Here is a 24,441-nt window from a genome sequence, read left to right on the forward strand (position 1 = left end):
CTTTCTCCGTCCCTCGGGCACTGTTTGGTCATCATCGCGCACTATTGTTCTCTTGCCTTCGTTTCTGGCTCATTCTTTCTCCTTCTAGTTAGTTATACGCTACTTGCCCGTCCGCACTCTCTGCGCTCTTTTTGCGATCCTCGGTCAAGCTCAAGGTAAGAAAAATTTTTCAATTTTATCACCGCGGCTCTGCCACTGTTGCACTCACAACGCTGTATCGGACCGTCTCTGTTCTGCCCGGTCCCCATTCCCTTCTAGACTCGGCTTCTTGGGTGGGATTTCCGTAATCTCCTTCCAGTTTGTACAAAACCATCTCAATCTCCTTCGTCTCCTCTGGGCTCCATCTCACCATCTCCTTTAACTTCTTTCCAATCAACTTGAGCGCCTCCTCCTTTTCCTCTTTGTTCACGCTTAACCCAAAAACATCTTTGCCATTTTCCTTGGGCCCCGTAATGGCGACCTCTATCCCGCCCGAGCTATCCTCGATCCGAACAACTATTACGTAGGAGGAAACACCTCCCGCATGGCTACTCTCATGTTATCATACAGCGCTCCCAGACCATCCTCTCTTGACCGAACTCACCTCTGCCAGATCTTGTCCCAGCTACACGGCATTATCTGGCTGATCCAGCATCGCACTATGTAATTCATGCCTGATTTGGCCGCCTTCAGCTCCTGTATACTCTCCATGCGAATACAATGAAATCCGATCTCTCCATCTACTACAATTAAGCCCTCTCTGTAAGCGTCATATCGCCCGGCAAGCATACGTGATCTAGTTACCTTTCTCAATATCCGCTCTCTGCTCAGCCTGACTACTAACTATACCAGGTCCCAGTTGATCTTGGTTTACTCCCTGCTGTTGCTGTGGGCTCTGCTCTTCGACCTCGGGTCCATGGCTTGATGGCCACTCGATATTGGACTCGTCCGAGGAGTGCGAACGAGAGCGTGAAACTTTACTCTCTCCTTGCGCGCCTTCGCTTTCCCAGCCCTCAATCGTCTCATCCGCAGTTAACCGTTTTTTCCCAACGTCTTGTCCCTTCTCTTGCTCCCGCGACTTGTTGAGCGCTATTGCTATTGTCTGTTCCGGTTTCGCCCTCGAGGCGCCGTCTACATTCTCCTCATCGAACCTTTCTAGTAAATTGGTTTTCAAACCCCCTTCTTGCACCCGAACTCTCTTGCTATTACTATTGCTTTTCTCAGTTCCGTCAGCCCCCACAGTTTTTGAATAACTTTCTTCAGATTCGGCTATCATTTCCTCAAACAATCTCAGCTCCATCTGCTTGAGTTCGTCTTCGGCTCTCAAAACAGCAAGGTGCTTGATCGCCACTTCTCGTGCAAGGTTTGCACATTCCTCATCTGCCTGTACTATTTCCAATTTTCTCTTCAATGACTGTAGCTTCATCTCCTTCAACTTTGTGATTTTTGACCGTTCATCAAATACCGGCTGCACATCACTGCTATTTGTAGAAGGTCCGGACTGCTTCATAGCTGATAATTTACATACGTCTTCCATACCGTCGCGATCTCTGGATTCATTTTCATCTGTAGGCATGAGTGACGACGATAACTGTCTGCGGCGCATTGAATTTCCTTCCTCATCTAGTTTCCTTGCATTTGGAGCTCCTGATTTGGGGAGCTGAGTATCGATGTTACTGATCTGAGTGTAATTGTTCGGCGATTGATGGGTCTCTGAAGGCGGAAGAGTTCTTCTAGCTGACGAACCACTACTAGCCAGTTTACTAGTAGGAGGCGAGCTGCGCAGCTGGGCACTTGCATGCCTGCTTCGCGGAATGGGCGTGCGCTCTCTCACATAGCTTGAATTCGATCTGAGAATAGAATCTCGGCGGCTAGTTTCTTTCGACTGAGGACTAGACTGATCTGTGCTTGGGGAAAATCCTTTCGAATCTATTCGTGGCTCTTCTAGGGACGCCCTATCAACCAGAGCTAGCTCTCGTTTCCGAAGTTCTATGTATTCTGGACTGTCTCGTGCTAATAAATGAGGTCGACATCCTTTCATGGCGGAGCAGACCATATGACCATTTCTTGCGTTTTTGACAAGAACTTTTTCAAATTTAAGATACTCCCAGCGAGGTAGATCATCAAATGCCTGTAAAGACTCCCCGTCGAGTAACACTGTAGTTATATATCGCCCGGCCGGTAGTTCGCCAGTATTAAGAGATTCTGCTTCAGAAAAATTGAAGCTATCCTGGGCTGTGAAATCGGTTACTCTCATCAAAACGAATCCGTCCATCGGTCCAAGCATACCACAATGCTTAACTGCTATCGAATATTTCTTTCCAGTTTGCAATTGACTTAGTAGCGCATGTTCTATGATCTCTGGTTCAGAGCGTTTCACAGAGCTACCAGAACTAAATCTTGGACGTTGAGGTGAATTGCCATAATGTGCTTGCTTCGTTGGCCCACTCAGACCTCTCATCCGATCCCAAGAATCGGCAAAGCTAACAAGAGCTCTCTGAGCTTCTGAGATTCTATGAGGAGTCCAAAATAGCGAAGGACTATGATAATTCCGACGTTCCTCTTTATGAAGCACCATCCAGCCCATTCCTTGAAACGTGTCAAGCGAACATATTCCCTGAAAAGAGCTCTTTCCTGATCGTCGCTTAAACTGAGTTTGGGTCAAAAATTACGCACAGGGACATTATGAATAATTGTAATTCTCTCACCTGGACGCCGACTAATAGTAGAGTTGCTCCGACGCTGAGCTCAGGGACGTGATTCATCGTGGGCGCAAATATCGAAATTTGAATAGCATCATTGGGATTATGAATCGACAAATCAGAAAGAATGACAGACTGATAGTAGCCTACAAACGTAGAGTTAAGATCAAAGAGAAACAATATTAGTCAAAATACATACCCCCCCTACTAGTCGCTTGAATCTCATCTTTACAGTTATCTACTCGTCCAATAACTTGGAAGCAAGTAGAAGGTGTGCTCTTAGAAGCATCTGCTAGAGCTTTCAACTGTGGAAGATCTAAGCTATCCATCTGCCGTGCTGACCAACTAGAGAAGCTTTGCGAAATAGATATACGCGAAATTGTTAGATTGGGAGCTCTTATTTCACGTCATTGACTAAATGCAACAGAGTACTCCTACAGGGAGAACTATAGCCACAGCGAATTTCCAGTCTAATCGTGAATCGAGCTAACCTCTGATTGGCTATTATAATATATAAAACAGCACATTATCCAAATGGTGGAAAGTTTCTGCTTATAGTCGTAACTCCTATCTGCCTTGTCTGGACAACACAATTCTAGATCTAAATCACGTGAGCATCATGTGATTACGCGCTTGTTTAAGTTTTATATGCTTCTCGGTTGTGGACGATTGTGGGCGTGTTTGTTTTGATACTGTAGCGCCTCTTCTCTAACAGAAGGGGAGTAAATGCAGAGAATACATTACGTATAAAGCATAAACTTTACTACAACTCAGACTTGTGCCTGGCGTTGGAGACACACTATAAGAGATTTCTATGGTTTTAAACTGAGCTACGCTGCCGTGCTTTTTTGCTGGCATCCCTTCTACGGAGCACCGTGATTACACCAGACTGTTCCTCATTTGAACTTCAGAAATTTCCTTTTTTCCTGGAAGTTACATATTGGCTTTTTTTAACTCCTAAAGTCCAAACTATTTTAGAATTGAATTTTCTGATTTTGATACCGTTTTCAAAGATGGATTCGGAATCAACTACTCGTTTCGTGCCCGAGTATCGACGGACGAATTTCAAGAACAAGGGCCATTTCCGAGCCGATGAACTTCGTCGACGAAGAGAAGAAGCTCAGGTTGAAATCAGAAAGGCGAAGCGAGAGGAGTCTCTGGCAAAGCGCCGTAATCTTACTTTACCTCAAGCCAATCCTGAGGCAACTCATAGCGAGAGCGAAGACGAACCAAACACAGACTCACAGGTACGTGATTCTGAGAATCCATTGAGTCCACTACATGTAGCCGAAATCCAGATCCATTTTATCGATCGCTTTGTTAATATACTATCGAATTATCTCGATTTTCCCGTTCAATTTGCTTTGTTGTGGCATTCGCATTATTCTGTTTCCATGTATTTATGCTAACAAATTGTATAGCTTAATGATGAGCTGCCCGAAATGATCCAGGGCGTCTTTTCTGACAACATTGATGATCAGATCCAAGCTACCGTGAAATTCCGCAAGATTCTTTCTAAGGAGCGTAATCCTCCGATTGAGAAAGTGATCGAGTGTGGTGTTGTTTCTCGATTTGTCGAATTCCTACGATCTCCCCACTCTTTGATACAATTTGAGGCAGCATGGGCTCTTACCAACATCGCATCGGGCTCTGCTCCTCAAACTAGGGCAGTGATTGATGCTGGCGCGATTCCGATTTTTGTTGAGCTTCTTGATTCATCCGAAGCTGACGTTCGCGAGCAAGCAGTTTGGGCCTTGGGTAATATTGCTGGTGATTCACCTTCATGCCGTGACATCGTTCTTAATGCTGGTGCTTTGCCACCTCTTCTTGCTCTCTTGAACGATTCGCGAAAGCTCAGTATGCTGAGGAATGCGACGTGGACTTTGAGTAATTTCTGTCGAGGTAAAAACCCTCAACCGGATTGGAATACGGTAAGTGATAACTACTTGATTTGCTTGAGTCTATATGCTTACTTGTCAGATCTCTCCTGCACTGCAGGCTCTTGCTCGTTTGATCTATTCATTAGATGATGAAGTCTTGATCGATGCCTGTTGGGCTATTTCGTATTTGTCTGACGGATCGAACGATAAAATTCAAGCGGTGATTGAGGTTGGTATTCCCCGACGACTAGTGGAGCTCTTATTACACCCAAACACCGCAGTTCAGACTCCTGCGCTACGATCCGTTGGAAATATCGTGACTGGTGATGACGTTCAAACTCAGGTCGTCATCAATACCGGAGCTCTCAACAATTTACTGGCTCTTCTGTCGTCTCCGAAGGAACCAATCCGCAAAGAAGCTTGCTGGACGATTTCTAATATCACTGCCGGTAACTCTACTCAAATAGATGCAGTTATTGCAGCGAATCTCGTACCTCCGCTTATTGATCTGCTGGCGCACGCAGATTTTAAGACTCGTAAAGAGGCTTGTTGGGCTATCTCTAATGCTACGTCTGGTGGTTTGTACAAGCCAGACCAAATTCGATATCTTGTGTCGCAGGGCTGCATCAAACCACTGTGTGATCTACTTACTTGTCTGGATAATAAGATTATTCAAGTAGCACTTGATGGCCTTGAGAATATTCTCAAGGTTGGAGAGCAGGACAAGGAATCGAGCGGAGGATATAATGCATATGCCGTCTATATTGAGGAGGCAGGTGGCATGGAGAAGATACATGCGCTTCAGCAGAACGAGAACGAGGAAATTTACATGAAAGCCTATAACATCATTGACAAATACTTCGGGGATGAGGATGATGTCGAAGATACCGGTCTCGCTCCTCAGACCGCTGGAGATACGTTTGGCTTTGGTGGTGTCGATAATAACACAGCTCCTGCCGGCCAAGGTGGATTCAATTTTGAGAACGCCACGACGACGGAAGATAATACCATGAGTTGGTGATTTGACTTTGTGCTTTTTGTCATTGCATCGTTGACGAGTTGGCTCAATTTGTCAGAGAGATACCCGAATTCTCTTATTTTTTCCAATGTTATCTTTTGTTCGACGCTAGGAGGAAAATGTTTGTAATTTGTTTTAGTATGTAAGTCCTCTTTCTATCGTCGCATCTGTAAATGTTTATGTCTATCATGTATTGCTCTCTATCATGTAATTGGTGTATGGATCTAACTGTTGTTTATTTTTTACTTTTATTTTCAACCGTTTGTTTTTGTGTCATCATGTATTCCCCTTCTAATGTATGTAATTATCCGTCAGCATGCGACTTCTGAGTCGTATAACAAGCAAACTTATTATCAGAAATTATTTAAAACGATCATTCATTGTACATCATGTTTTAATGTCTGTTTGTCCTCGGTAGAAATTATGTTCTTTTCCTGGAGCCAAATTTCGAATTCTTCATTGAGATGTTGCTGGAACAATTTGAATTTATTCGAGAATTGTTTCTTACATCTCCAGCATATAAGATCCAGCTTTAAAAATTTCTCGTAACTGGTCGGTTCAAGAGCAGCTACTTGATTCAGACAATGACTAGATAGAGACTCGAGATCATTGAAGTCGATAAAGAAAGGAGTATTGAACGAATTATAGTGTTTTTTATTTTTCAGCCTACTCGAATGGTTATCTACCGAGATGATATGTATGTGCAGATTAGACAGCGAAGGCAGAGCATGTATACCAGCCTTGATATCGTCTATCGTACACTTGCGATTGAGTTTCTTTTCTAGCAATGTGACTGCCAGTCGTTTAGCGTCTAGCACATATGAGGCTATCGAGTCGTAAAAAGACTGGTTGGACTTGTTTACACGTGGACAGAGTGCTTTGAAAGGATGTAGACTTGTTCGTGCTGGCGACCGTGGAAGCAGTAGTAAGTGGATAGTAGCCTTCGGATACAGATCATATATTAGCGTGTATTGATCTGTATATCTGATGACCACATTGATGGAATCGCCCTTTTCAGGGTGTTTCACGTAGGGTTCCAAGGCGCGACGATACGCCATTCTAGCAAAGGAAGTAGTCTAGATGCGGTGCTAGATTCCGATCGAGCGACTTTATTCTTCGGATTCAGATAGATGATGACATGTGAAAATGCTTCTCAGGCAGGGACGGACGGTCTGCGCGGCTCGTTTCAGAGCGTGTATGCGCTAGTTCTTCGCACTAAATGACAGCCGCCGTTGCAGCTACCACTGTACCGTCCGAGCCGATATAAAAGTGATTCGTCCACATTTGTTGATTCGAATGATTCGATATCAGATTTTGAGGAGACAGACGATAGATATATGTTGATAGAGTTGATTCTGTTACTTTTGATCATTGCGTGCTTTCATTAAAAGCCGCCTCCGTTCTTTACGTCTCTTCCTCCCAAGATTACCTCGCTGGCTCTACAACGTCAGTCTTAATGAGAGTGATAAACTAGTTTTGTCAATTGTCACCATAACAAGTGTGTTCTATCCTATGCTACACTTCTCTTCTTCAATTCATAGAATTACCCTTTCCAAAACCTGAGCTTAAGCGTTTCAGCACATAATTTCCACCAACGCCAGAAGCAAGACTAAGTTTAGCAGTTGCAAATATCGGCCTGAGACCCATTTAAAAGATAGATTAGCTTGACCGATAAATAACTACTTATTGACAGTTCGAACTTTGCGTGGCCCGTTTCTGGTAGTTGTATTTCAAAAGCCATCAATAATTGATTATACCCTCTTTTAAGTCTAAGAGCAATTTACTGAAGTACCTATAGTCCATTTTGCTCGACCAATCGTCGAACTGCTCGAACAATCTCATGGTTAGTGACATCAATTTCGGGTGCTTCTATTTTCAGAGCCAGGATTTGGTCTAGCAAAACTCTCATTTGTCCGACAAGAACACCGATCCGAGCCCAGCATCGGAGACGGACCCATGATCCAACCGTAACTCCACGTCCTAACAAATCTGTCCCAAGTGTGCCACCAAACATCAACAGTCCGTAGCTAGAAAATGGAGTTAATTCTCGAATGAACGTTTTCGAAGTCGCCATTTTTGAGAAAAAACTTATGAATTCGGATCCTCCAACAAATGACTGCGAAGAAAACAAGGTCGAACTAGGATGAATAAATACTCTGCCGTCATCTCGAGTAAAAAGTCTGATTGTTTTTGCTTCAGGATCTAGTTCAACAGCGCCTGATCGAACTGCTAAATACTTCTTCTCAGGTAGCTGAATTCTGGCAATCGACGGGTTCAAGGCTGCTGCGACTAATGCTCGAACCATCGAAAGCTGCTCATGTGTATAAACTTGCAATTTTATTTGCCGCGAAGATTTGATAAACCCAATCTCTTGCATTGATTGCAGATACTGATCTTTGGTCGACGCAATATCCTCCATAATGCGGACAGAGAGGAAATTTTCTTCACACCAGCTTCGCGCTTCTCTATATGATCTCTTGGTTCTCGAATCCCATTCCATGAATGCTCGGGCATCTGCAATCAAATCACCCTGATTTAATCCAAACGAATCGCGAGCTCTGTTTGTTACGTAAGTTAGAAATACTGCAATGCCCTCTTATCCTTAACAAAACTTACGATTTTGCCGTTTCTCGATTATCAGACGAAGAGACAAATGGAGACCGAACGGTTAGAATTGCAGCAATAACTGCACATATATCCAAACAGCCAAATATTGCTCCGTATATAAGTAACTTGCCACATTTTAAGTCTGCAGGCACGGTTGCCAAATGATTTCCTAGAGCTGTCAAATTCGAATGCGCCTCATCAAGCGCGCCTACTTGAATTAATACATTCCGCGCAGCTTCGATCGCCAGAACATTTGGAGCATCTAAAGCTTCTCCTAAAAATTTGCCTGCATCTCCAATTTTCATGGCCTTCACCATTAGATATAGCTGTTCAAGAGGCGTCCGACAAATCTCAGGAACTTGTCGCGCAGGCATCTTATTTGTCTCTATATTTCGAGTATATAACTTGAAACAGGTGCCCTTTGATACACGTCCCGCGCGACCTCTTCGTTGCTTGGCTGCTGCTTGCGATACCCAAGTCTCAATCAAACGAGTCATGTTTGATTGCGGTTCAAATACGGTTTCCTTCACCCTCCCGGAATCAATCACAGCCACAACATCAGAAATAGTAATAGATGTCTCGGCTACGTTTGTAGCCGCAACAATCTTCCGTTTACCATTTGGCGGCTTGAGGAAAACTTTTCTTTGATCAGCTGGAATCAAGGAAGCATGCAGAGGCAAACAGTGGAACCGTGAAGAAGTAGAAGCTATCGACGAAATACATCGCGAAATTTCCATTGTTCCTGGTAAAAATATCAAAATTGCTCCGTCTTTATCTCCAAGTTGGCAATCAATAAAAGATACTACTGAAGCAATAAAGTCGTAATTTATACGGTCCCCTAAGGCCGTGACGTACTTTCCAATTAGGTCATCTTCATACTCTGACTTCCGTTCGCTTGTATCTTCTTCTAAAGTATTCATTCGCTCAGATTTATCTTTTCTCAGTCCACTCAATGAGGGTCGGAATCCAGTGAGTCGTAAAATTTGATCCACATACAGATCTTCGACCGGGAAAGTTCGACCCTCAATATTAACATGGCCTGCGCCTCCAAAATAATCGGAAAACTGTTTTGCATCCACGGTCGCGCTCATTAAAATGATTTTAATTTTATTGTTTCGTAGAACTAATCGCTTCAATATGATCAACAGGAAATCACCATCCAGAGATCTCTCATGAACCTCATCAATGAAAATATGACTGACATTCTTCAATGAATTTATAGGATCCATTTGCAGCATTCGTAAAATGACACCTGTAGTCATGAATTGTAATTGAGTTTTAGGCGATACTTTTGACTCGCCACGGATTACATACCCAACTTGCTGACCGACTTCAGAACCACGTTCTTCCGCCACACGAGATGCCAGGCCCATCGCTGAGATTCTTCTGGGCTGTGTACATATCATGTTCACGGAGTCACCTTTTCCAGATAGAATCAAATCATCCAAGACAAATTGTAGTGATTGCGTAGATTTGCCTGAACCGGTCTCACCAGTAACTAGAGTAACTTGATTCCTCTTTATGGTTTCAACAATGATTGTCCGTTTCAACCAGGCCGGAAGTGACCGTCTAGCTTTATACAAATCTTGCATCTTTGGGTCGTTCATCGTTCGCTGTAGCGAATCGCGAAGCTCCATGCTGCTAACCCGAACAGGGACCGGTCCAGCAGAAAACCGACTCGTGATTCTACTATTGTCGAGATTCAAGCTGGCAAGCACGTTACTGATTGCGTTTGCTTCTCCAGAGTAAGAAATTCCATAAATAGCTCCAGAAAGAGATTTAAGCTTGACTGGAGTTTTGCAAATCGTTTCTAAATTTTCTTGAATCCATTCAGTAATTGAAAAACACATCGACGCTCCCAAAAAGTTCTCAGAAGCATAGCTGGCAGCGCGTAGAACGGCAGAAAGCCGGACATAAGACGGCAGATTCCGAGTGTGATTAGGCTCAATAGTAACTAATGCAATAGATGAAATTCTATAAATGGGATATCCTGAGGACTTGTAAAATCGAAGCAACAGATTATTCTTATTATATAAGTCAGACGAAGGTAGAGCCAGTTTAATTTCAACGAAATGAGGTAGCGGACAAGAGAATCTCTCTCCGTAGATGGCCTCGAGAGCGATCTTCTCTTCTTCCCAGGCAGCTTCGACATGAGGATTCTCAATAATAGTGAATTCCTGATCGGGATACTGTAAATCGTGAACCAGTTTCTCTATTGCCATACATTCATCCCCATGAAATTGCTCCATCGTTTCTCGAGCCAGATCCATAGGGAAACCAGCTTGTGAGAGTCGCTTCAATGCATATTCAAGTTGGAGAGAGCTTGTGACCAAAGTGACACCCGGGGTATAATTTTCCGGTAAAAACCGAGAGGGCAAATCATCTTCCGGTACATGAATGAGTAACCATTCAAGAGCTTGCTCTTTAGATTCGGTATATTCGGCTGCTTCACGGACATGTACATCTCGAAAACCCATGTCGATCAGCTCTTTCAAGCCATGTTCAGCCACACTTTGTCTGTCTACATTATCTGTATCCCAAACATGATATTTCCGAATACAGGCTTCTAATAACGAACGAACTTCTCGCGCCATATCAATGACTGGTACTCTTTCCCAACCCTTCGTGAGCACTCTTGTACGAGAACGAACTTGGCCTGATCCATCTTCCTCAGCTGCCTTTGCCTGGTCAGTTTCAATTTTCTTCGCGTCTGCCTGAGCTTTAGCTTCGTCCTGTTCTCGCCGAACAATGAAAGGATCGGTAGCGTACAAATGAGTTTTGCCAGCTTTTACATCCGCTCGTCGAATATCCTCCATTTTGCGCCATAATGATTTGTGCTCGCCGGGAAGAATCATGTGTATATTTTTATGAGACGCAATCCTATGGAGTGCATAGGTGGCTGCGAAATGACGAGCTTCGAGAGCAGTCGGCTGAGGATTCAAAAGTGAATCCGGTGGTCTGAATTTGACGATTTCGACCTGACTTGTTTTGGGATTCCGGAACCCAAGAATTGTGGTAGCAATGAATCCTCCCGGACCGCGGATCATATCATAATTGACTTTCTCCCATCCTTGCTTCTGACAATGCTCATGTAATAATGTTGCTGGTAGTTTCCCAGTCCACGAAGAAGAAGCTGCAACAATCTCTTTCGCCGACAAAGCGCCCTTCTCTAATGGCAGGTTAGCCGCGCTTGTCGGCTCGTTTTTCCTCGTCGACTTTGACTTGGATCCATTGCCTGCGTTCCCTGATGTAATTATTCCTCTAGCCGAATTGGATTTTCTATCGCCCCCTTTAGCCATTTTAAGCAATGGGGCCTGCTGCCGTCAGCCAAAATATGCCAACTTAAATTAGTTCGACAAAATAATTGCTCCCTCGCTCTGCGTTGGAACTGGGAGTTTTCGCAATCATCTGCAATCGATACTCCCTCCCTCTGTAGCGGCTACCGTAGTGGGATAGAGTATTTGTTGTGGTTAAGCCTCGAGGATCTTGAGCGACCAACAGCCAGTGAACAACAGAAGATTTTCGGACGGCCGCAGCCTAAACTATTAAAATTTGTAATTTTCATCCTGATACTAGGTCTGTAAGAGTCATCCATTAGCATAGCTGCTCCTGTTAGTCTTTCACAGTATTCTTACTCATTTACCAGCTCCCAAAGCCACTCGGATAATTGTCCCGTGACTTCGAGGCTTTGCCACAGAAAGCCTGTCTAACTTAAGCGTCGTGCTAGCTGGGGAGAGTGACAGAAGACAATCTACCACCGACAAGACAGAAATACTTCTAGAGAGGATTCCGCACATATATAAGAAGTTGTTGTTTTACGTCTTGGTTTGTGGATTCAGTAACCGCTCATATTTGAGCTCTCAAAGCTGCTACTTTAGACTATGACCGAGGTTGCCTCGAGGCCTCAAGCTTCGGAGAGTGTCTCGAGTCAATTATCTTCTACGACATCTACACGTCAGAACCGACGCTCTAGAAGGAGAGGCAAAAATAGTCGTGAGCAAGCTGGAACGGGTGACGCTTCCACGGCCTCCAGCAGTGCTCAGCCAAGAAAATGGAGAAATCAAGAGGGTAACAAGGGTGGAAAAAAAGATCATACTTCTAAGTCTACTCTGACCTCTTCCATTGAACATACTGAATCTAACTCCGCAGATTCTGGTTTCACGTCTGCAGAGGACATTTCTTCGGTCCGAGAGCACAATTCCTTTTCAAATCCTCTAGAGAGGCCAGAGACCCAGCTGTCGAATCGTCATCGACACCGACATTTGAATCAAACTCAAGATACGAATGATCCTGTCTTGCAAGGTTCAGTGATGAATCCAAACGCTCCGGTATTTGTCGCTGGCTCGTTCGATTTTGCGGTCCTGAGAGCTACGCGTACTCCTACTCGTCCTCAAGGTCGATCTCTTAGCAGTCGAGACCGATCAGAAGGATATCAACCAAGACTCAACCCTGGGGGATCAAGGCGGAAATTTGGCACACATCTATCGAACCTACCAACCGCAGACTTCAATGATGACCAAAACACAGCTTCCGCTCCAGTTTCTTCAGTACCATTAGATATTAATGACTATTTTGCAGGTACTGATATGTCTTCGAATACCTTGGTGAAAGATATTTTGCAAGAGATTCATTCGGGTGATTATGAATGTATGATTTGTATTAATTCAGTTAACCGGAAGTCTCGAATATGGTCTTGTTCTACTTGTTCCAGGGTGTTTCATATTTCCTGTATTCAAAAATGGGCTAAAAAGGCGCAATCAATTGCAAATGATTCGAATGCTGATCCAGGTCCCTGGCGTTGCCCTGGATGCCAGACTTCCAGAATGGAAGTTCCGAAAAATTATACATGTTGGTGTGGAAAGGCGCAGAATCCAACGCAATCACCTTTGTTTCCTCCACATAGCTGTGGCCAGACTTGCTTGCATGAATACGATGACTGTCCTCATTCTTGTCAACTATTATGCCATCCTGGACCACATCCTAAATGCTCTGGAATGGGTCCAATTATGGACTGTTTTTGTGGGAAGACTTCGATTCAGAGGTCTTGCGCTAGCACAAACTATGAAGGCTACAGCTGTGGAATTGTATGTGGCGAACTTATGGCATGTGGAGTTCATACTTGTTCTCGCCCTTGCCATTCTGGCTTATGTGGTCCTTGTATTGCACCAGTCCATAGCAGCTGTTACTGTGGAAAAGAAGATAAAGATGTGCAATGTAGTCATACTCTTCCGGAAAGGAAAAGTTATTATATTGATGATGAAGGAGATAAATCATTTTGGGTCGGTATTTGGAAGTGCAATAACGTCTGTGGTCGTGCCTTTGATTGTGGTAAACATTTTTGTGAACAAGAATGTCATTCCCAAGATCTAGAATTTACTCATTGTTCTATGAGTCCGGATGTTGTGCTTACTTGTCCTTGTGGCAAGCATAGTATTGAAGAAATTCTTGGACATCAGCGTAATGACTGCACTGATCCAATTCCTACTTGTACAGATGTTTGCTTAAAGACCCTACCATGCGGCCACGTGTGTAAACGACTTTGTCATTCAGGTCCTTGCGGTTCCTGCTTAGAAAAAGTTACGGTTCCTTGCGTGTGTGGACACAATAAAATTACGTTGGAATGGTAAGAGGCTTTGCTAATTTTAAGATCAGAATATTAATCTTCTCAAGTTTTCGAACCGAGCTAGAGCCTGTTAAATGCAGAAGAGTATGCCATGTGCAACTCAACTGTTTGCGTCATGAATGTGGTGCACTATGCTGTCCAGGTGAAAAAATGGGACAGAAACGATTGTCAAAAGTTCGTCGTCGTGACGCATCTCAACTACTTAATCTGGACGATATAATAGAACCTCAACATATATGTTTTGCTATATGTAATAACTTGTTGAAGTGCGGGAATCATCATTGCCAAATTACTTGTCACCGAGGACCATGTCCTCCATGTCTTCAAGCTAGCTTCGATGAATTGACATGCCATTGCGGAAGAACTAAAATGATGCCTCCTATTGCTTGTGGTACGAAACCGCCTGATTGTCTTTTCCAATGCAATCGAGGAACTACATGCGGACATCCTCCTGTCAGCCATAATTGTCATCAAGACGATGTTTCGTGCCCAAAATGGTATGTTTCTGAATTTATTTCTTCAATATTTGATTTTGTGCCGACCGAAGCCTAGTCCATATTTTGTCGAACGCTATTGCATGTGTGGCAAGTCTTTAATGAAGAATCAGCCTTGTAGCCGAATCAATGTTTCTTGTGGAGCTGTTTGTAACAAGATACTCCCTTGTGGCTCGCACCGATGCAAAAAAACTTGTCACAGTGAAGGTGAATGCGACACGGAGTGCAGACAACCATGCGGTAAACAAAAGGGTTGTGGCCATCCTGACGAAGAGCTCTGTCATGCTCCTTACGAATGTTCGGAGGTCCAACCTTGCAAAGCAGTCATAGTTATTCACTGTCGCTGTGGGAATTTGACTGCTAATGTAAAATGCAACGCGACAAAAACTTTCAAGCCGCCAATAAGAATCCTAAAATGGTTGGTTATTCTTCAGTTATTTTTGGGTTGGCTAAACTAGTACTAACTATAATCAAGCAATGATCGATGCGCGGTTATTGCCAGAAATGCCAAGCTAGCGGAGGCGTTAGATATCGATATTGAAAATCGTACCGGTCCGGCGTCGAATGTGGAAGTTTATCCTGAAATGGTAATGCGTTTGTATGCTACGAACAAAAAATGGTGCGAAAGCATTGAAAAAGTGATGGAGAACTTCGTCAATTCATCTACTCCAAAGCGTTCAATGTCTTTCCCTCCAATGCGATCACAGCAGCGAGAATTTTTACATTGCATGGCAGAATCATATGGGATGGATTCAATTAGCCAAGATCCCGAACCTCATAGATCAGTGGTCATGCATAGAACGCCCAGAACGGATATGCCTATCAAGAATCTATCACAGGCCTTCTTGGGGTTTGTGAGAAAGCAGCAAAGCAGTACCTCATCTTCTGTGATGGCTACTTCGTCTTCTGCATGGCAAGTGGGAAAATCAATTGCAAAGCCATATAATGCTATTTATTTGGAAGGTATTCAAATTGGAGTTACCCGTCCCGATTTGGAACGGAAGATTGAGGCCACGATCAAAACGTCCGGAATTTCGACTTTAAAGTTTAATGCTCACTGGATTGCTGATGAGGATGTGATACTGACACCTTTGAATGCAGAAGAGCTCAAATTATCTATGACTGAATTGGATAAGGAGCTAACGTTCTTGAGGCCTTTGCTTAAGCGTTACATCACGACTGAAGCTCATATTGCACAATTTGCAGAACTCTGCTGGTTGGCACCTGACAACACAGTTAGTTACAAGGAAAGTACCAAATCTACATCATCCTCGGCCTCCACTTCTACGAATATTTCTCCTTCGACGAGCTTGACTCAATTGTCAAGATCGAAACCCAAATATGGCTCGTATAATATATACGCCGCACTAGGCGCCGTTTCGGTCAATCCCGGAATCGAAAGAAGATCGCCTAAAAAGTGGGAGAAGGCTGATAAAGAACCAGTTGCTGAATCGTGGGAAGATCTAGATGAAGATGCAGCTGACTCTCCAGAACTGGAGGAAGAGGAGGAGAAAGACGAAACAGACATTGGGGTAGGGCTGTAATTAAGAAGGAAATTATAAAGGTGCGGCAATGAAAAATGGAATGCTCTAGCAATTCAAAATTATTTCAACATAAGCTGAAAAAGCTGAATTTGAGTTGGCGCTGACTGTTCTTCCACTTTGGTGCATTGCTTTTCAGAAGTATGACCTTTCCCTCTGCTTAAGATTTTTTTTCATTGAATACAATTACTATTATTTAAAAATACAAGATACTCTATACTTTAACCACAAAGCACGATTTAGCGCCAATACCCCTCAGTAGCTGTTGAAAACCAAAATAGTCATTAATCAGGAGAGAATGAGCTCATAGTTTCCTGAACAGTAGTACGAGAGCTAGTACGATTACGCTTAGTACGCTTAGTGGCTTTACTTGAGGATTCAGGATGATCTTTCACAGAGTCAGAATCAGAACCAGAAGTGTAAGTTGTTTGAGACCGGGTATTATAATGATGAGTTACATGAGCATATTCAGGAGGACCAGGAGCTCCGCGAACTTTGCTGGATTCAGGATATTTGGGGTATTCTAGCTCGATTTCAGAGGCTCTCAAGTGCCGATTTCTTTCTTCAGCGAGCTGATCTCTATCATAGATAGCTGAGGCAATTCTGGTGAATTCGATATAGGCAATCAAAGCTGAGAAAACCCAATAAATGATTAACAGGCCCTGCGTCACAAGAAATTTAACCAACGTAACTTGGGATCCATCGTCTTGCTGATCAACAAATGCAGGATGAGCAGCAGTAAATAATGTAAACACAGTAATAAAGGCAAGGTTTCCCCCACAAAGCTTCCAGTTACACCTAGTTTTGTATGATAGGAACAGGCTTCCTCGAGTGAGGCAGCCAAACAGACTCAAAAATCCAGTCACGATACCCATGACTCTACCAGTTATTCGGAGCTTTTCGTCGCTAATGAAATCTTCTTTCTTATGATGAGAGCCTCTCTGAACGATACGATTAAGGTCCAAAAAGTAAAATACAATCATTGTAATGCTCAGACCAACCCCTGCGGAATGGAAAATCAGCACACCGCAGCGACTGTATATTCCCTTCAATCGAGGTTCTGAATTCCATCTTCCAAGAAAAAAATTTGTAAAACCATACCATCCCCTGTAAACAGAATGTCGGATGCCACTCTCATTATTTCCATGGTGACGATCGTAACTGATTGTTTCAAGATGGACTCGATACTCGCTAGCGTCAAAGCTGTGGTTCCGATAAGAACGGGGCTTTCTACTCATTCGAGACATTGTTAGCTCGAATCGTACGCCGCTAATTAAAATCGAGTAATAAAATTACAAATTACAATTTCAGTAGAACGAGCTTCGTTAAGCATCAATTCAATAGCGGAACATGTTCCACCACCAAGGGGTCTAAGATTCTATTTACTGATTTCCTGTTTGAGCCTGTGAACTCCCAACACCCTGATTCTCTGCTCGCACCACAGAGCCTATTGTTTAACCCTATAGCAGTCACGAAATGTAGGCTCTCAGGGCTTTGGCTATGCGCCGCACTCGATCGTCCATGACAATGATTGAGTGGTAGCAAGGTATCGCATGGACTTCTGATTTGAAGATTTCTATGAACTGTTAAGAAAGCCAGACAAAATCAGTTTGTTCATATCTATCGAGAGAGAAAGCAACAAGTGAGTTAGAATATGAATATTTCTGCCATTGGATTGAGCGAAGTGATATTAATTATGTTTTAGTGGGTGCCTACAAATATCTTGAAGAGGTAAATATAATGTTGTAGCTCTGCAGTATTTTAAGTCGAGCTGAACTAAATCGAATATGCTTGAAGTTGTGAGATTTTGATAGCATTATTTGTATTAAATTCAGCACGTCTATAGCTGCAACATATTGTTATTTGAATACGCCATTTTAACGAATATAATAGCTACAACGTAAGAAGCAGTCGGATGTGCTCCGTTTTCTTCTCCGTGTTCGTTGCTGGGAATACCGCCAGCTTAATGTGATTCACCGTGCTTCGCGACCTTCTCGTCCGGACAAGGCGCGTCGTCTGGGATACAAAGCTAAACAAGGTTTTGTTATCTACAGAATTCGTGTTCGTCGTGGTGGCCGTAAGCGTCCTGTGCCCAAGGGTGCTACCTATGGTAAGCCCACCAACATGGGTGTTAATCAACTCAAGTACCAGCGTTCACTTCGCACCACCGCTGAGGAGCGTGTTGGACGTCGCTGCCCCAATTTGCGCGTCCTGAACTCTTATTGGGTTAACGCCGACTCGTCTTACAAGTATTTCGAAGTTATTCTTGTCGATCCTCAGCATAATGCCATCCGCAATAATGCCAAGTACAATTGGATTGCTAATCCCGTTCATAAGCACCGTGAGTCTCGCGGACTCACTTCGGCAGGCAAGCAATCCCGTGGTATCAAGAAGGGCCATCTCTATACGAAGACTCAGAATGGCAGAAGACACACATGGAAGAAACACAATACTCTCAGTTTGTGGAGATACCGTTAGTTGGCTGGCTGAGTGTATTATTTCCTCTGTTGTTCAAAAGTTTGGATTATGTACATGTGTAGTATACAAATCTAGTTCATTTTAATCATAATCATAATAAGAGGACTGAACGGATGTTTAACGAGAGCAAAACTGAGATTGATGGCCAAGTATAATCTGTTGCGTACATGAGTTCGTAAGGGCGAGGGTGGAGATGCTAATTTGCAGCCAAATCACATGAATCTACGATTAAATTCCACCCTAGTATTATCAATATAAAACAAGCTATGTATTTGTGTCGAATGTGTTTGACTATTGTACAGAACTACAGGTTTACGAAGAGAAGAAAGGAAACAATATTTTAATCATCCATATCAACATCTTCATCATCCTCGTCATCATCCGCCTTAGCAAGACGTTCAGCTTCTTCCAATAGCTCCTTGGGAACAAATTGATGAAGGCCTTTAGTTTCAGAAATGGAGATCCATGAAATTTCCAATTCGAAATCTTTGTCCTTGGAGTCGTCATGAGCAGCATAAATGATCTTTGCAGCAGCCTTAACAGCATCTCTAGCCGAAATGTTCGGTAGATCAAGTTTTTCCAGCTCTGATTTGGCCGCTTGACGGCCTTTACCAGTGGCTGCACCTTGATAGCCCCAATAAGCCCCCGAAGGCTCAATGGTGTAAAGATGTGGTCCAGTTTCGTCTACTCCACCAATTATGGTCGAAATACCAAAAGGACGAACAGATGAATAAAGCGTATAAGCCTGCACGTATCCGGAAAGACGATCTGTAAGCGAGGTGACCGAAATCGGGACCTTGTATGTTCCACGCCAGGAGTAAGCCTCCGATCGGCCTTGACCAACAAGATGGCGACCATCAGGAGTAAGACCAGAATAAGCAACACCAATATGACGATCGATTGTCTGTATTTTCTTATTTGCGCCAGGAACTAGAAGTTTGGAAGTGACAATCTTCTCGACAGCGAACACGACACCATCAGCGCATTTGATGCCAATTGCAGTTCCATCAGCTTCGACAGCCTTGCTCGCATACTCTACCTGAAAGTTTCGTCCGTCTACAAACGAAGTCAGTTTGCAGATGCCAAAAACATAAGATAATGGATTGAAGTCATACCGGGACTAAAAACGCTATTGGAAAGATCATATCCTGTTCCAATTGAAGTCTGTATACATGTAAGCCAGCGGTTCGAGCAGCATCATATAATCACGAACCATTGTGAATCAATAATATTTTCCGATCGCTGTATATTTCCGACAAATTGACAGTCTACGCTAGCCAAATCCTAGAGAACCGATCTGTTGAACTGATTAATAGCGCTAATGGAGTATGCTGATGTGTAAATTGATGATTTACAGGGAACAAAACAGGTCAGGTAGGGTAGCCGTATACACTGCCACTGTGGCAAGTATATAATGAATTTATAGTGGAAGCATTAGACAAACTATATGAAATTTTCAGGCAATAACAGTTTATAAAAATTCTCCACAAAAAGTGCAAGCATATGGGCATAATTAAATGTCTTTTGTAACATTCGTCAAAGAAGTAGGAAAAAACATATCCATGAAAGTTCTAATTTGTCGGCGTTTGGAATCAATATCTACAAGGAAGTCATTCAGCGACCCTACCTTGCCCACTCATAATGTATCAGTATCTACATAACCAATCAAAGGCAATCAATAAAATTTCACAATCAGACTGAAGCATCGAAATATGTTCGACAGATCATTGCACCGAACCCAATACGGGGACATGAAAGACACTCCTTCCGCTGCACAAGGCAGACAACAAGCACGCTGCACCCAAGATCCATCGAATTGCTCTACGTCTAGCACTACGGTTCACATACGTCCTGGATACAGCCACATAGGAGCATCTCGCAGGAACACGGAATAGTAGAAAGAGAATTTCTTCTACCTGCCAGACGGAAATTTAGCGTTAGTTCAAAAGAGAAAGAAAAGAATTTCTCCAAGAGTTGTAAGCCATTTTATACCTCTGCCAGCATGAACACCAGACCCCCTGGAGTCCGCTTTCCTGATCCTTTAATTCACGTGATATTAATGGAGAGTTTTTGGTCTACGTCATTCGGCCAAAGTCAATTTCCTGAGCCAAAAACTTTTTTGGTCAGTTTTGACCCGGTTGACCTTGAACAAAGTTGCTTCTGCCATTTTGCTGTTACTCCCGCCTTTTAGACCTCCACAAACAAGCAACAACCCCGGAATCGTCTCCATCCGACTGCCCGTCCTGTTAATACTTCTGCCTCGTCGATCAGCGCTTTTGAGATATTCTGGACTCTGACCGCCGCCATGAAGACTGCTATTCTCTCCGTCTACGACAAGACTGGCCTTCTTGACTTGGCCAAGGGTCTTGTCAAACACGATATCCGCCTACTCGCCTCTGGCGGCACCGCAAAACTTGTTCGTGAAGCTGGCTTTCCAGTCGAGTGAGTTCCAGCATTCTGCTGCCACCATTTTTTTTTTTTAGTTTTTTGCTAGTCTAACATGTAACTCTCTAGAGATGTCTCCGCAATTACGCACGCCCCCGAGATGCTCTCTGGCCGTGTGAAGACTCTGCATCCGGCCGTTCATGCGGGCATCCTCGCTCGTGATATCGAATCCGATGAGCATGACCTTCTCGAGCAGGGTATTGACAAGGTTGACTATGTTGTCTGCAATCTCTATCCCTTCAAAGAGACGATTTCGAAAGTTAACGTCACTATTGCGGAAGCTGTCGAGGAAATTGATATTGGCGGTGTAACTCTTCTCCGAGCTGCTGCCAAAAATCATATTCGAGTTACTATTCTTTCGGACCCCTCTGACTACCCTGGATTTCTTGAACAACTTGATGCTGGCGAAATCTCTGCTACCGCCCGCAATAGTTATGCACTGAAAGCTTTCGAACATACGGCTGAGTACGACACTGCCATTGCTGACTTTTTCCGCAAGAAATATGCTGAATCTACTGCGCAGCTCACCCTTCGTTATGGTGCAAATCCCCACCAGAAACCTGCGCAGGCTTATGTTAAGCAAGGAGAGCTACCTTTCAAGGTTCTTTCTGGATCTCCTGGTTACATCAATCTTCTTGATGCACTAAACTCTTGGCCTTTAGTCAAGGAGCTTTCGATTTCTCTGAACCTCCCAGCTGCTGCCAGCTTCAAGCATGTATCGCCTGCAGGTGCTGCAGTTGCTGTCCCTCTGACTGAAATTGAAAAAAAAATTTATTTTGTTGATGATATTTCTGATTCCGAGTTGACTCCTCAAGCTATTGCTTATGCTCGGGCCCGTGGTGCAGACCGTATGAGCAGCTTTGGTGATTGGATTGCTCTCTCTGATACAGTTGATCAGACTACTGCAAAGATCATTTCTCGCGAAGTTTCGGACGGTATCATTGCACCTGAATATTCGCCTGAGGCTCTGGAAATTCTCAAAAAGAAGAAAGGCGGAAAGTATACTATTCTTCAGATTGATGCAAGCTATACCCCTGATTCTGTCGAAACTCGGCAGGTGTATGGAGTCTGTCTCTCTCAGAAGCGTAACGACGTTTTCATTAATAGCGCTTCGTTCAAGGATATCATCTCCAAGAACAAAGATCTACCGGCTTCGGCCGTTACTGATTTGATTGTTGCGACAATTGCTCTTAAGTACACTCAGTCTAATTCGGTTGCCTATGCGAAGAATGGCATGTTGATTGGCCTGGGTGCTGGCCAGCAGTCTCGAATTCATTGCACACGTCTTGCCGGTGACAAAGCTGATAACTGGTGGCTTCGTCAACATCCTCGTGTTCTTGGATTCAAATGGGCTAAAGGAGTGAAGCGACCAGACAAGTCAAATGCCATTGACCTTTATGTCTCTAATCAAATTCCCGACGAAGAGCCGGAGAAGTCAGAGTATGAGTCCAAATTTGCCGAACTTCCTGTTCCACTCACTTCTTCTGAACGCAGGGAATGGTTGTCAAAGCTTAACGGAGTAGCGCTTTCTTCGGATGCGTTCTTCCCTTTTGCCGATAATGTTTATCGAGCTGCTCGCAGTGGTGTCCAATATATTGCTGCTGCGACCGGTTCAGTTCAAGATGATGCTGTCATCGCTGCCGCTGATTCGAAGAACATTGTCTATGTTGAAAATCATGTTCGCTTATTCCATCATTGATTTCATGTCTCTTCCATTTGTTACTGTTTCGAATAACATAAATAATAATTGTCTACTATTTTGCCTACCCTTACACATTTTACATCTTTATCGTTCAGAATCATTCTTGGGTATCACGATCTAATACAATTTCTAATACATGTCAAGACAATTTAAAAATCTTGCTTCTACTTTGTTTCGAGCGAGATTTCCACGCTTTTCCACCTATTGTTTATATTTTTGTATATGATTTCAGCATATCTTGCGCGAGTGTTATATTCTTTTAAATGATGTATTATTGTACTACTTGTTCGATTCTTGTTTACAGAATTTTTTTCCTTGATTGATTATATGATTTATTCTGATAATATTTGAGCAATCGCTACGGTAAAATACAACTATTTTTACGAATTTGAAATTGAACCATTTGCTTTCCATTTTATTTTCCCAGGCAAAATATATTATATGTTGGAACCAAACGGTAAAAAAGCTAATTAAGAGTTACAAGCCACAACGTACAATCGTCCTCGAATAATGTCGGTAGGGATGAAACTATGAAACTCGTCGTGGATTCTTTCCGTTCGCACCCAGACCTCGACTTCGAAATTCCTCGCTCACCGTCCTTGATCCAGACAGTCGTACCTGCTCAGGAGAATTGCTTTGATTTGATACAGGAGGATGATGTCGAGTAGAGCTATTGCTTGGTTCTTGTTGGAAGCGACTTGAGCTAGATGACGATCCTGGGCTAACTGTCTCATTTTGACTTATGTTTGAATGACTTCGTGATTTACGTACATGCAAGTGCTGTTCGGGTGAACCCGATGGTGATAAGATATATCGATTGCCATGTTCATCGAATAACACTTTCTGACCCTCGACACCATTCGAGGATCTTCTCATCCGTTGCAAATTTCCTGAAGAAACAAAAAACGTTCCCTGATCCTGCGAAACACTTCTGTTCGATCTAACTGGTCCTGCTACCGGAACTGCCGTCAAGTGCCCAGCACTAACACTTCGCTTGCCCCCAAACACACGATCAACCCAAGATCCGAACGACGACGACTTTGACGATGATGCTTGTCTTCTTCCACTTATTTTTATATAAGAATCACTGTTTTCTACCCTTCCTTCTCCACTTCCACTTACCCGTCTAGATCCAGCCATAACCACGCTATTCTCTCCTACTCCCTGCACTGGACCTGAAACTCCCCGATCTAGACGGTCTCTCCAGAAAAAGCACTCTCGATTGGCTTATCCATCAGTGAAGCGTGTCCAATAATGGTTACACAAGAAGCTCCCAGAAGCCATAGAATTGTAGAAAACGGTGATGCGATGAAACCTAGGGGTACAGCTAAGGAATTAGTCAGATGTCGATATGCAAAAACATAAAAAACCTACCAACAACAAGGAGCCCGACATATAATTGGGAAGTAGTCAACTTAGTGAATCCTATAACAGATAAGTTAGTGCTGTAGTACTATCTACCCAACAATACTGACCAAGATTGAGATCCTGTCCTTTGAGGTAATTTATGCCATACAAGCCGAACGTCACGAAAATCTATTCACGTCAGCCAGATAACATTGCTATTTAGAATACAAGCTTACAAGAACAAATAGCAAAAGCAGATTGGATAGCAGACTGTATACTGAGAGCATACCAAACACAATCAAATAGTTGGCCGAATAGTAGGTCAAGTTGAAAGTGACGCGTTGTTGAACAACTCCCATATTAGCTGGCTTTGAGACGCGCTTGAAGTCAAAAAAGTCTGACACCGGACGGATAGTGCCGACTTTTGTCCTCAATAGCGAAGAGTCGGTCTATTTTAATACTTAGTTTGAAACTTGCATATTTAAGAAAGTCATAGGAGGACGAAAATCGCACCTTAAACCGATCAACAAACTGCTGAACCTGCATGCCAAAAGGGTCCTGTTAAGACAAGTACAAACAACCAGCTCCTTTGAATAGTTACCTGGATATTTTGAAACCTGATACT

General features: G+C 43.4%; 11 protein-coding genes across 11 annotated transcripts; 4 read left to right on the forward strand and 7 right to left on the reverse strand.

The window, feature by feature from the left end:
- Positions 1–178: 178 nt before the first annotated feature.
- On the reverse strand, positions 179–3,010 carry V1516DRAFT_686060 (uncharacterized protein; the record flags this gene model as incomplete). Its single annotated transcript, XM_066923646.1, has 5 exons — positions 179–527; positions 584–719; positions 784–2,629; positions 2,688–2,827; positions 2,881–3,010. 5 exons carry the CDS (start codon positions 3,008–3,010, stop codon positions 179–181), a joined length of 2,601 nt encoding a protein of 866 aa, XP_066776628.1.
- Positions 3,011–3,526: 516 nt separating this feature from the next.
- On the forward strand, positions 3,527–6,070 carry V1516DRAFT_676520 (armadillo-type protein). The gene is made up of 3 exons (XM_066922432.1): positions 3,527–3,928; positions 4,103–4,612; positions 4,662–6,070. The coding sequence occupies exons 1-3, from the start codon at positions 3,695–3,697 to the stop codon at positions 5,580–5,582; spliced, it is 1,665 nt and encodes a 554-aa protein (XP_066776629.1). The 5' UTR covers positions 3,527–3,694; the 3' UTR covers positions 5,583–6,070.
- V1516DRAFT_676522 (HIT-like domain-containing protein) lies at positions 5,808–7,040 on the reverse strand. Its single transcript, XM_066922433.1, has one exon. It carries the CDS (start codon positions 6,635–6,637, stop codon positions 5,957–5,959), a length of 681 nt encoding a protein of 226 aa, XP_066776630.1. The 5' UTR covers positions 6,638–7,040; the 3' UTR covers positions 5,808–5,956.
- On the reverse strand, positions 7,041–11,796 carry V1516DRAFT_676523 (P-loop containing nucleoside triphosphate hydrolase protein). Its single transcript, XM_066922434.1, has 2 exons — positions 8,196–11,796; positions 7,041–8,137 (listed from the first exon to the last, which is right to left on the reverse strand). Exons 1-2 carry the CDS (start codon positions 11,483–11,485, stop codon positions 7,372–7,374), a joined length of 4,056 nt encoding a protein of 1,351 aa, XP_066776631.1. The 5' UTR covers positions 11,486–11,796; the 3' UTR covers positions 7,041–7,371.
- Positions 11,656–16,057, forward strand: V1516DRAFT_676525 (uncharacterized protein). The gene is made up of 5 exons (XM_066922435.1): positions 11,656–11,762; positions 11,833–13,809; positions 13,857–14,306; positions 14,362–14,721; positions 14,779–16,057. Exons 2-5 carry the CDS (start codon positions 12,068–12,070, stop codon positions 15,845–15,847), a joined length of 3,621 nt encoding a protein of 1,206 aa, XP_066776632.1. The 5' UTR covers positions 11,656–11,762; positions 11,833–12,067; the 3' UTR covers positions 15,848–16,057.
- On the reverse strand, positions 15,989–17,169 carry V1516DRAFT_676528 (uncharacterized protein; the record flags this gene model as incomplete). The annotated part of the gene is made up of 1 exon (XM_066922436.1): positions 15,989–17,169. A coding segment is annotated over exon 1 (959 nt), but the record flags the coding sequence as incomplete, so codon positions are not given.
- A 253-nt stretch (positions 17,170–17,422) lies between these two features.
- Positions 17,423–18,445, forward strand: V1516DRAFT_676534 (60S ribosomal protein eL15). The gene is made up of 3 exons (XM_066922437.1): positions 17,423–17,486; positions 17,550–17,575; positions 17,738–18,445. Coding segments are annotated over exons 1-3 (612 nt in total). The 5' UTR covers positions 17,423–17,485; the 3' UTR covers positions 18,323–18,445.
- Positions 18,446–18,662: 217 nt separating this feature from the next.
- Positions 18,663–19,538, reverse strand: V1516DRAFT_686068 (nucleophile aminohydrolase; the record flags this gene model as incomplete). Its single annotated transcript, XM_066923647.1, has 3 exons — positions 18,663–19,378; positions 19,438–19,486; positions 19,536–19,538. 3 exons carry the CDS (start codon positions 19,536–19,538, stop codon positions 18,663–18,665), a joined length of 768 nt encoding a protein of 255 aa, XP_066776635.1.
- Positions 19,539–20,448: 910 nt separating this feature from the next.
- Positions 20,449–22,862, forward strand: V1516DRAFT_707731 (cytidine deaminase-like protein). Its single transcript, XM_066924181.1, has 2 exons — positions 20,449–20,764; positions 20,837–22,862. Exons 1-2 carry the CDS (start codon positions 20,628–20,630, stop codon positions 22,464–22,466), a joined length of 1,767 nt encoding a protein of 588 aa, XP_066776636.1. The 5' UTR covers positions 20,449–20,627; the 3' UTR covers positions 22,467–22,862.
- A 135-nt stretch (positions 22,863–22,997) lies between these two features.
- Positions 22,998–23,609, reverse strand: V1516DRAFT_691616 (uncharacterized protein; the record flags this gene model as incomplete). Its single annotated transcript, XM_066923865.1, has 1 exon — positions 22,998–23,609. One exon carries the CDS (start codon positions 23,607–23,609, stop codon positions 22,998–23,000), a length of 612 nt encoding a protein of 203 aa, XP_066776637.1.
- A 50-nt stretch (positions 23,610–23,659) lies between these two features.
- V1516DRAFT_696173 (prenylated rab acceptor PRA1) lies at positions 23,660–24,362 on the reverse strand (the record flags this gene model as incomplete). Its single annotated transcript, XM_066924027.1, has 5 exons — positions 23,660–23,796; positions 23,844–23,894; positions 23,945–24,005; positions 24,053–24,265; positions 24,330–24,362. The coding sequence occupies 5 exons, from the start codon at positions 24,360–24,362 to the stop codon at positions 23,660–23,662; spliced, it is 495 nt and encodes a 164-aa protein (XP_066776638.1).
- Positions 24,363–24,441: the final 79 nt, after the last annotated feature.

This window comes from Lipomyces oligophaga (assembly GCF_038497815.1).
Source record: "Lipomyces oligophaga strain CBS 7107 unplaced genomic scaffold V1516scaffold_5, whole genome shotgun sequence".
NCBI classification, from domain to species: domain Eukaryota; kingdom Fungi; phylum Ascomycota; class Lipomycetes; order Lipomycetales; family Lipomycetaceae; genus Lipomyces; species [Lipomyces] oligophaga.

Bases quoted from the DNA above. Each gene is read 5' to 3' on its own strand.
- V1516DRAFT_676520 (XM_066922432.1), top strand. From the start codon at position 3,695: ATGGATTCGGAATCAACTACTCGTTTCGTGCCCGAGTATCGACGGACG. The intron at 3,929-4,102 runs GTACGTGATTCT...CAAATTGTATAG, and splicing joins AACCAAACACAGACTCACAG to CTTAATGATGAGCTGCCCGA. The intron at 4,613-4,661 runs GTAAGTGATAAC...CTTACTTGTCAG, and splicing joins CTCAACCGGATTGGAATACG to ATCTCTCCTGCACTGCAGGC.
- V1516DRAFT_676534 (XM_066922437.1), top strand. The intron at 17,576-17,737 runs GTAAATATAATG...CGAATATAATAG, and splicing joins CCTACAAATATCTTGAAGAG to CTACAACGTAAGAAGCAGTC.
- V1516DRAFT_676523 (XM_066922434.1), bottom strand. From the start codon at position 11,485: ATGGCTAAAGGGGGCGATAGAAAATCCAATTCGGCTAGAGGAATAATT. The intron at 8,138-8,195 runs GTAAGTTTTGTT...CGTAACAAACAG, and splicing joins AATCGAGAAACGGCAAAATC to AGCTCGCGATTCGTTTGGAT.
- V1516DRAFT_676522 (XM_066922433.1), bottom strand. From the start codon at position 6,637: ATGGCGTATCGTCGCGCCTTGGAACCCTACGTGAAACACCCTGAAAAG.
- V1516DRAFT_707731 (XM_066924181.1), top strand. From the start codon at position 20,628: ATGAAGACTGCTATTCTCTCCGTCTACGACAAGACTGGCCTTCTTGAC. The intron at 20,765-20,836 runs GTGAGTTCCAGC...GTAACTCTCTAG, and splicing joins GAAGCTGGCTTTCCAGTCGA to AGATGTCTCCGCAATTACGC.
- V1516DRAFT_676525 (XM_066922435.1), top strand. From the start codon at position 12,068: ATGACCGAGGTTGCCTCGAGGCCTCAAGCTTCGGAGAGTGTCTCGAGT. The intron at 14,307-14,361 runs GTATGTTTCTGA...ACCGAAGCCTAG, and splicing joins GATGTTTCGTGCCCAAAATG to TCCATATTTTGTCGAACGCT. The intron at 14,722-14,778 runs GTTGGTTATTCT...ACTATAATCAAG, and splicing joins CCAATAAGAATCCTAAAATG to CAATGATCGATGCGCGGTTA.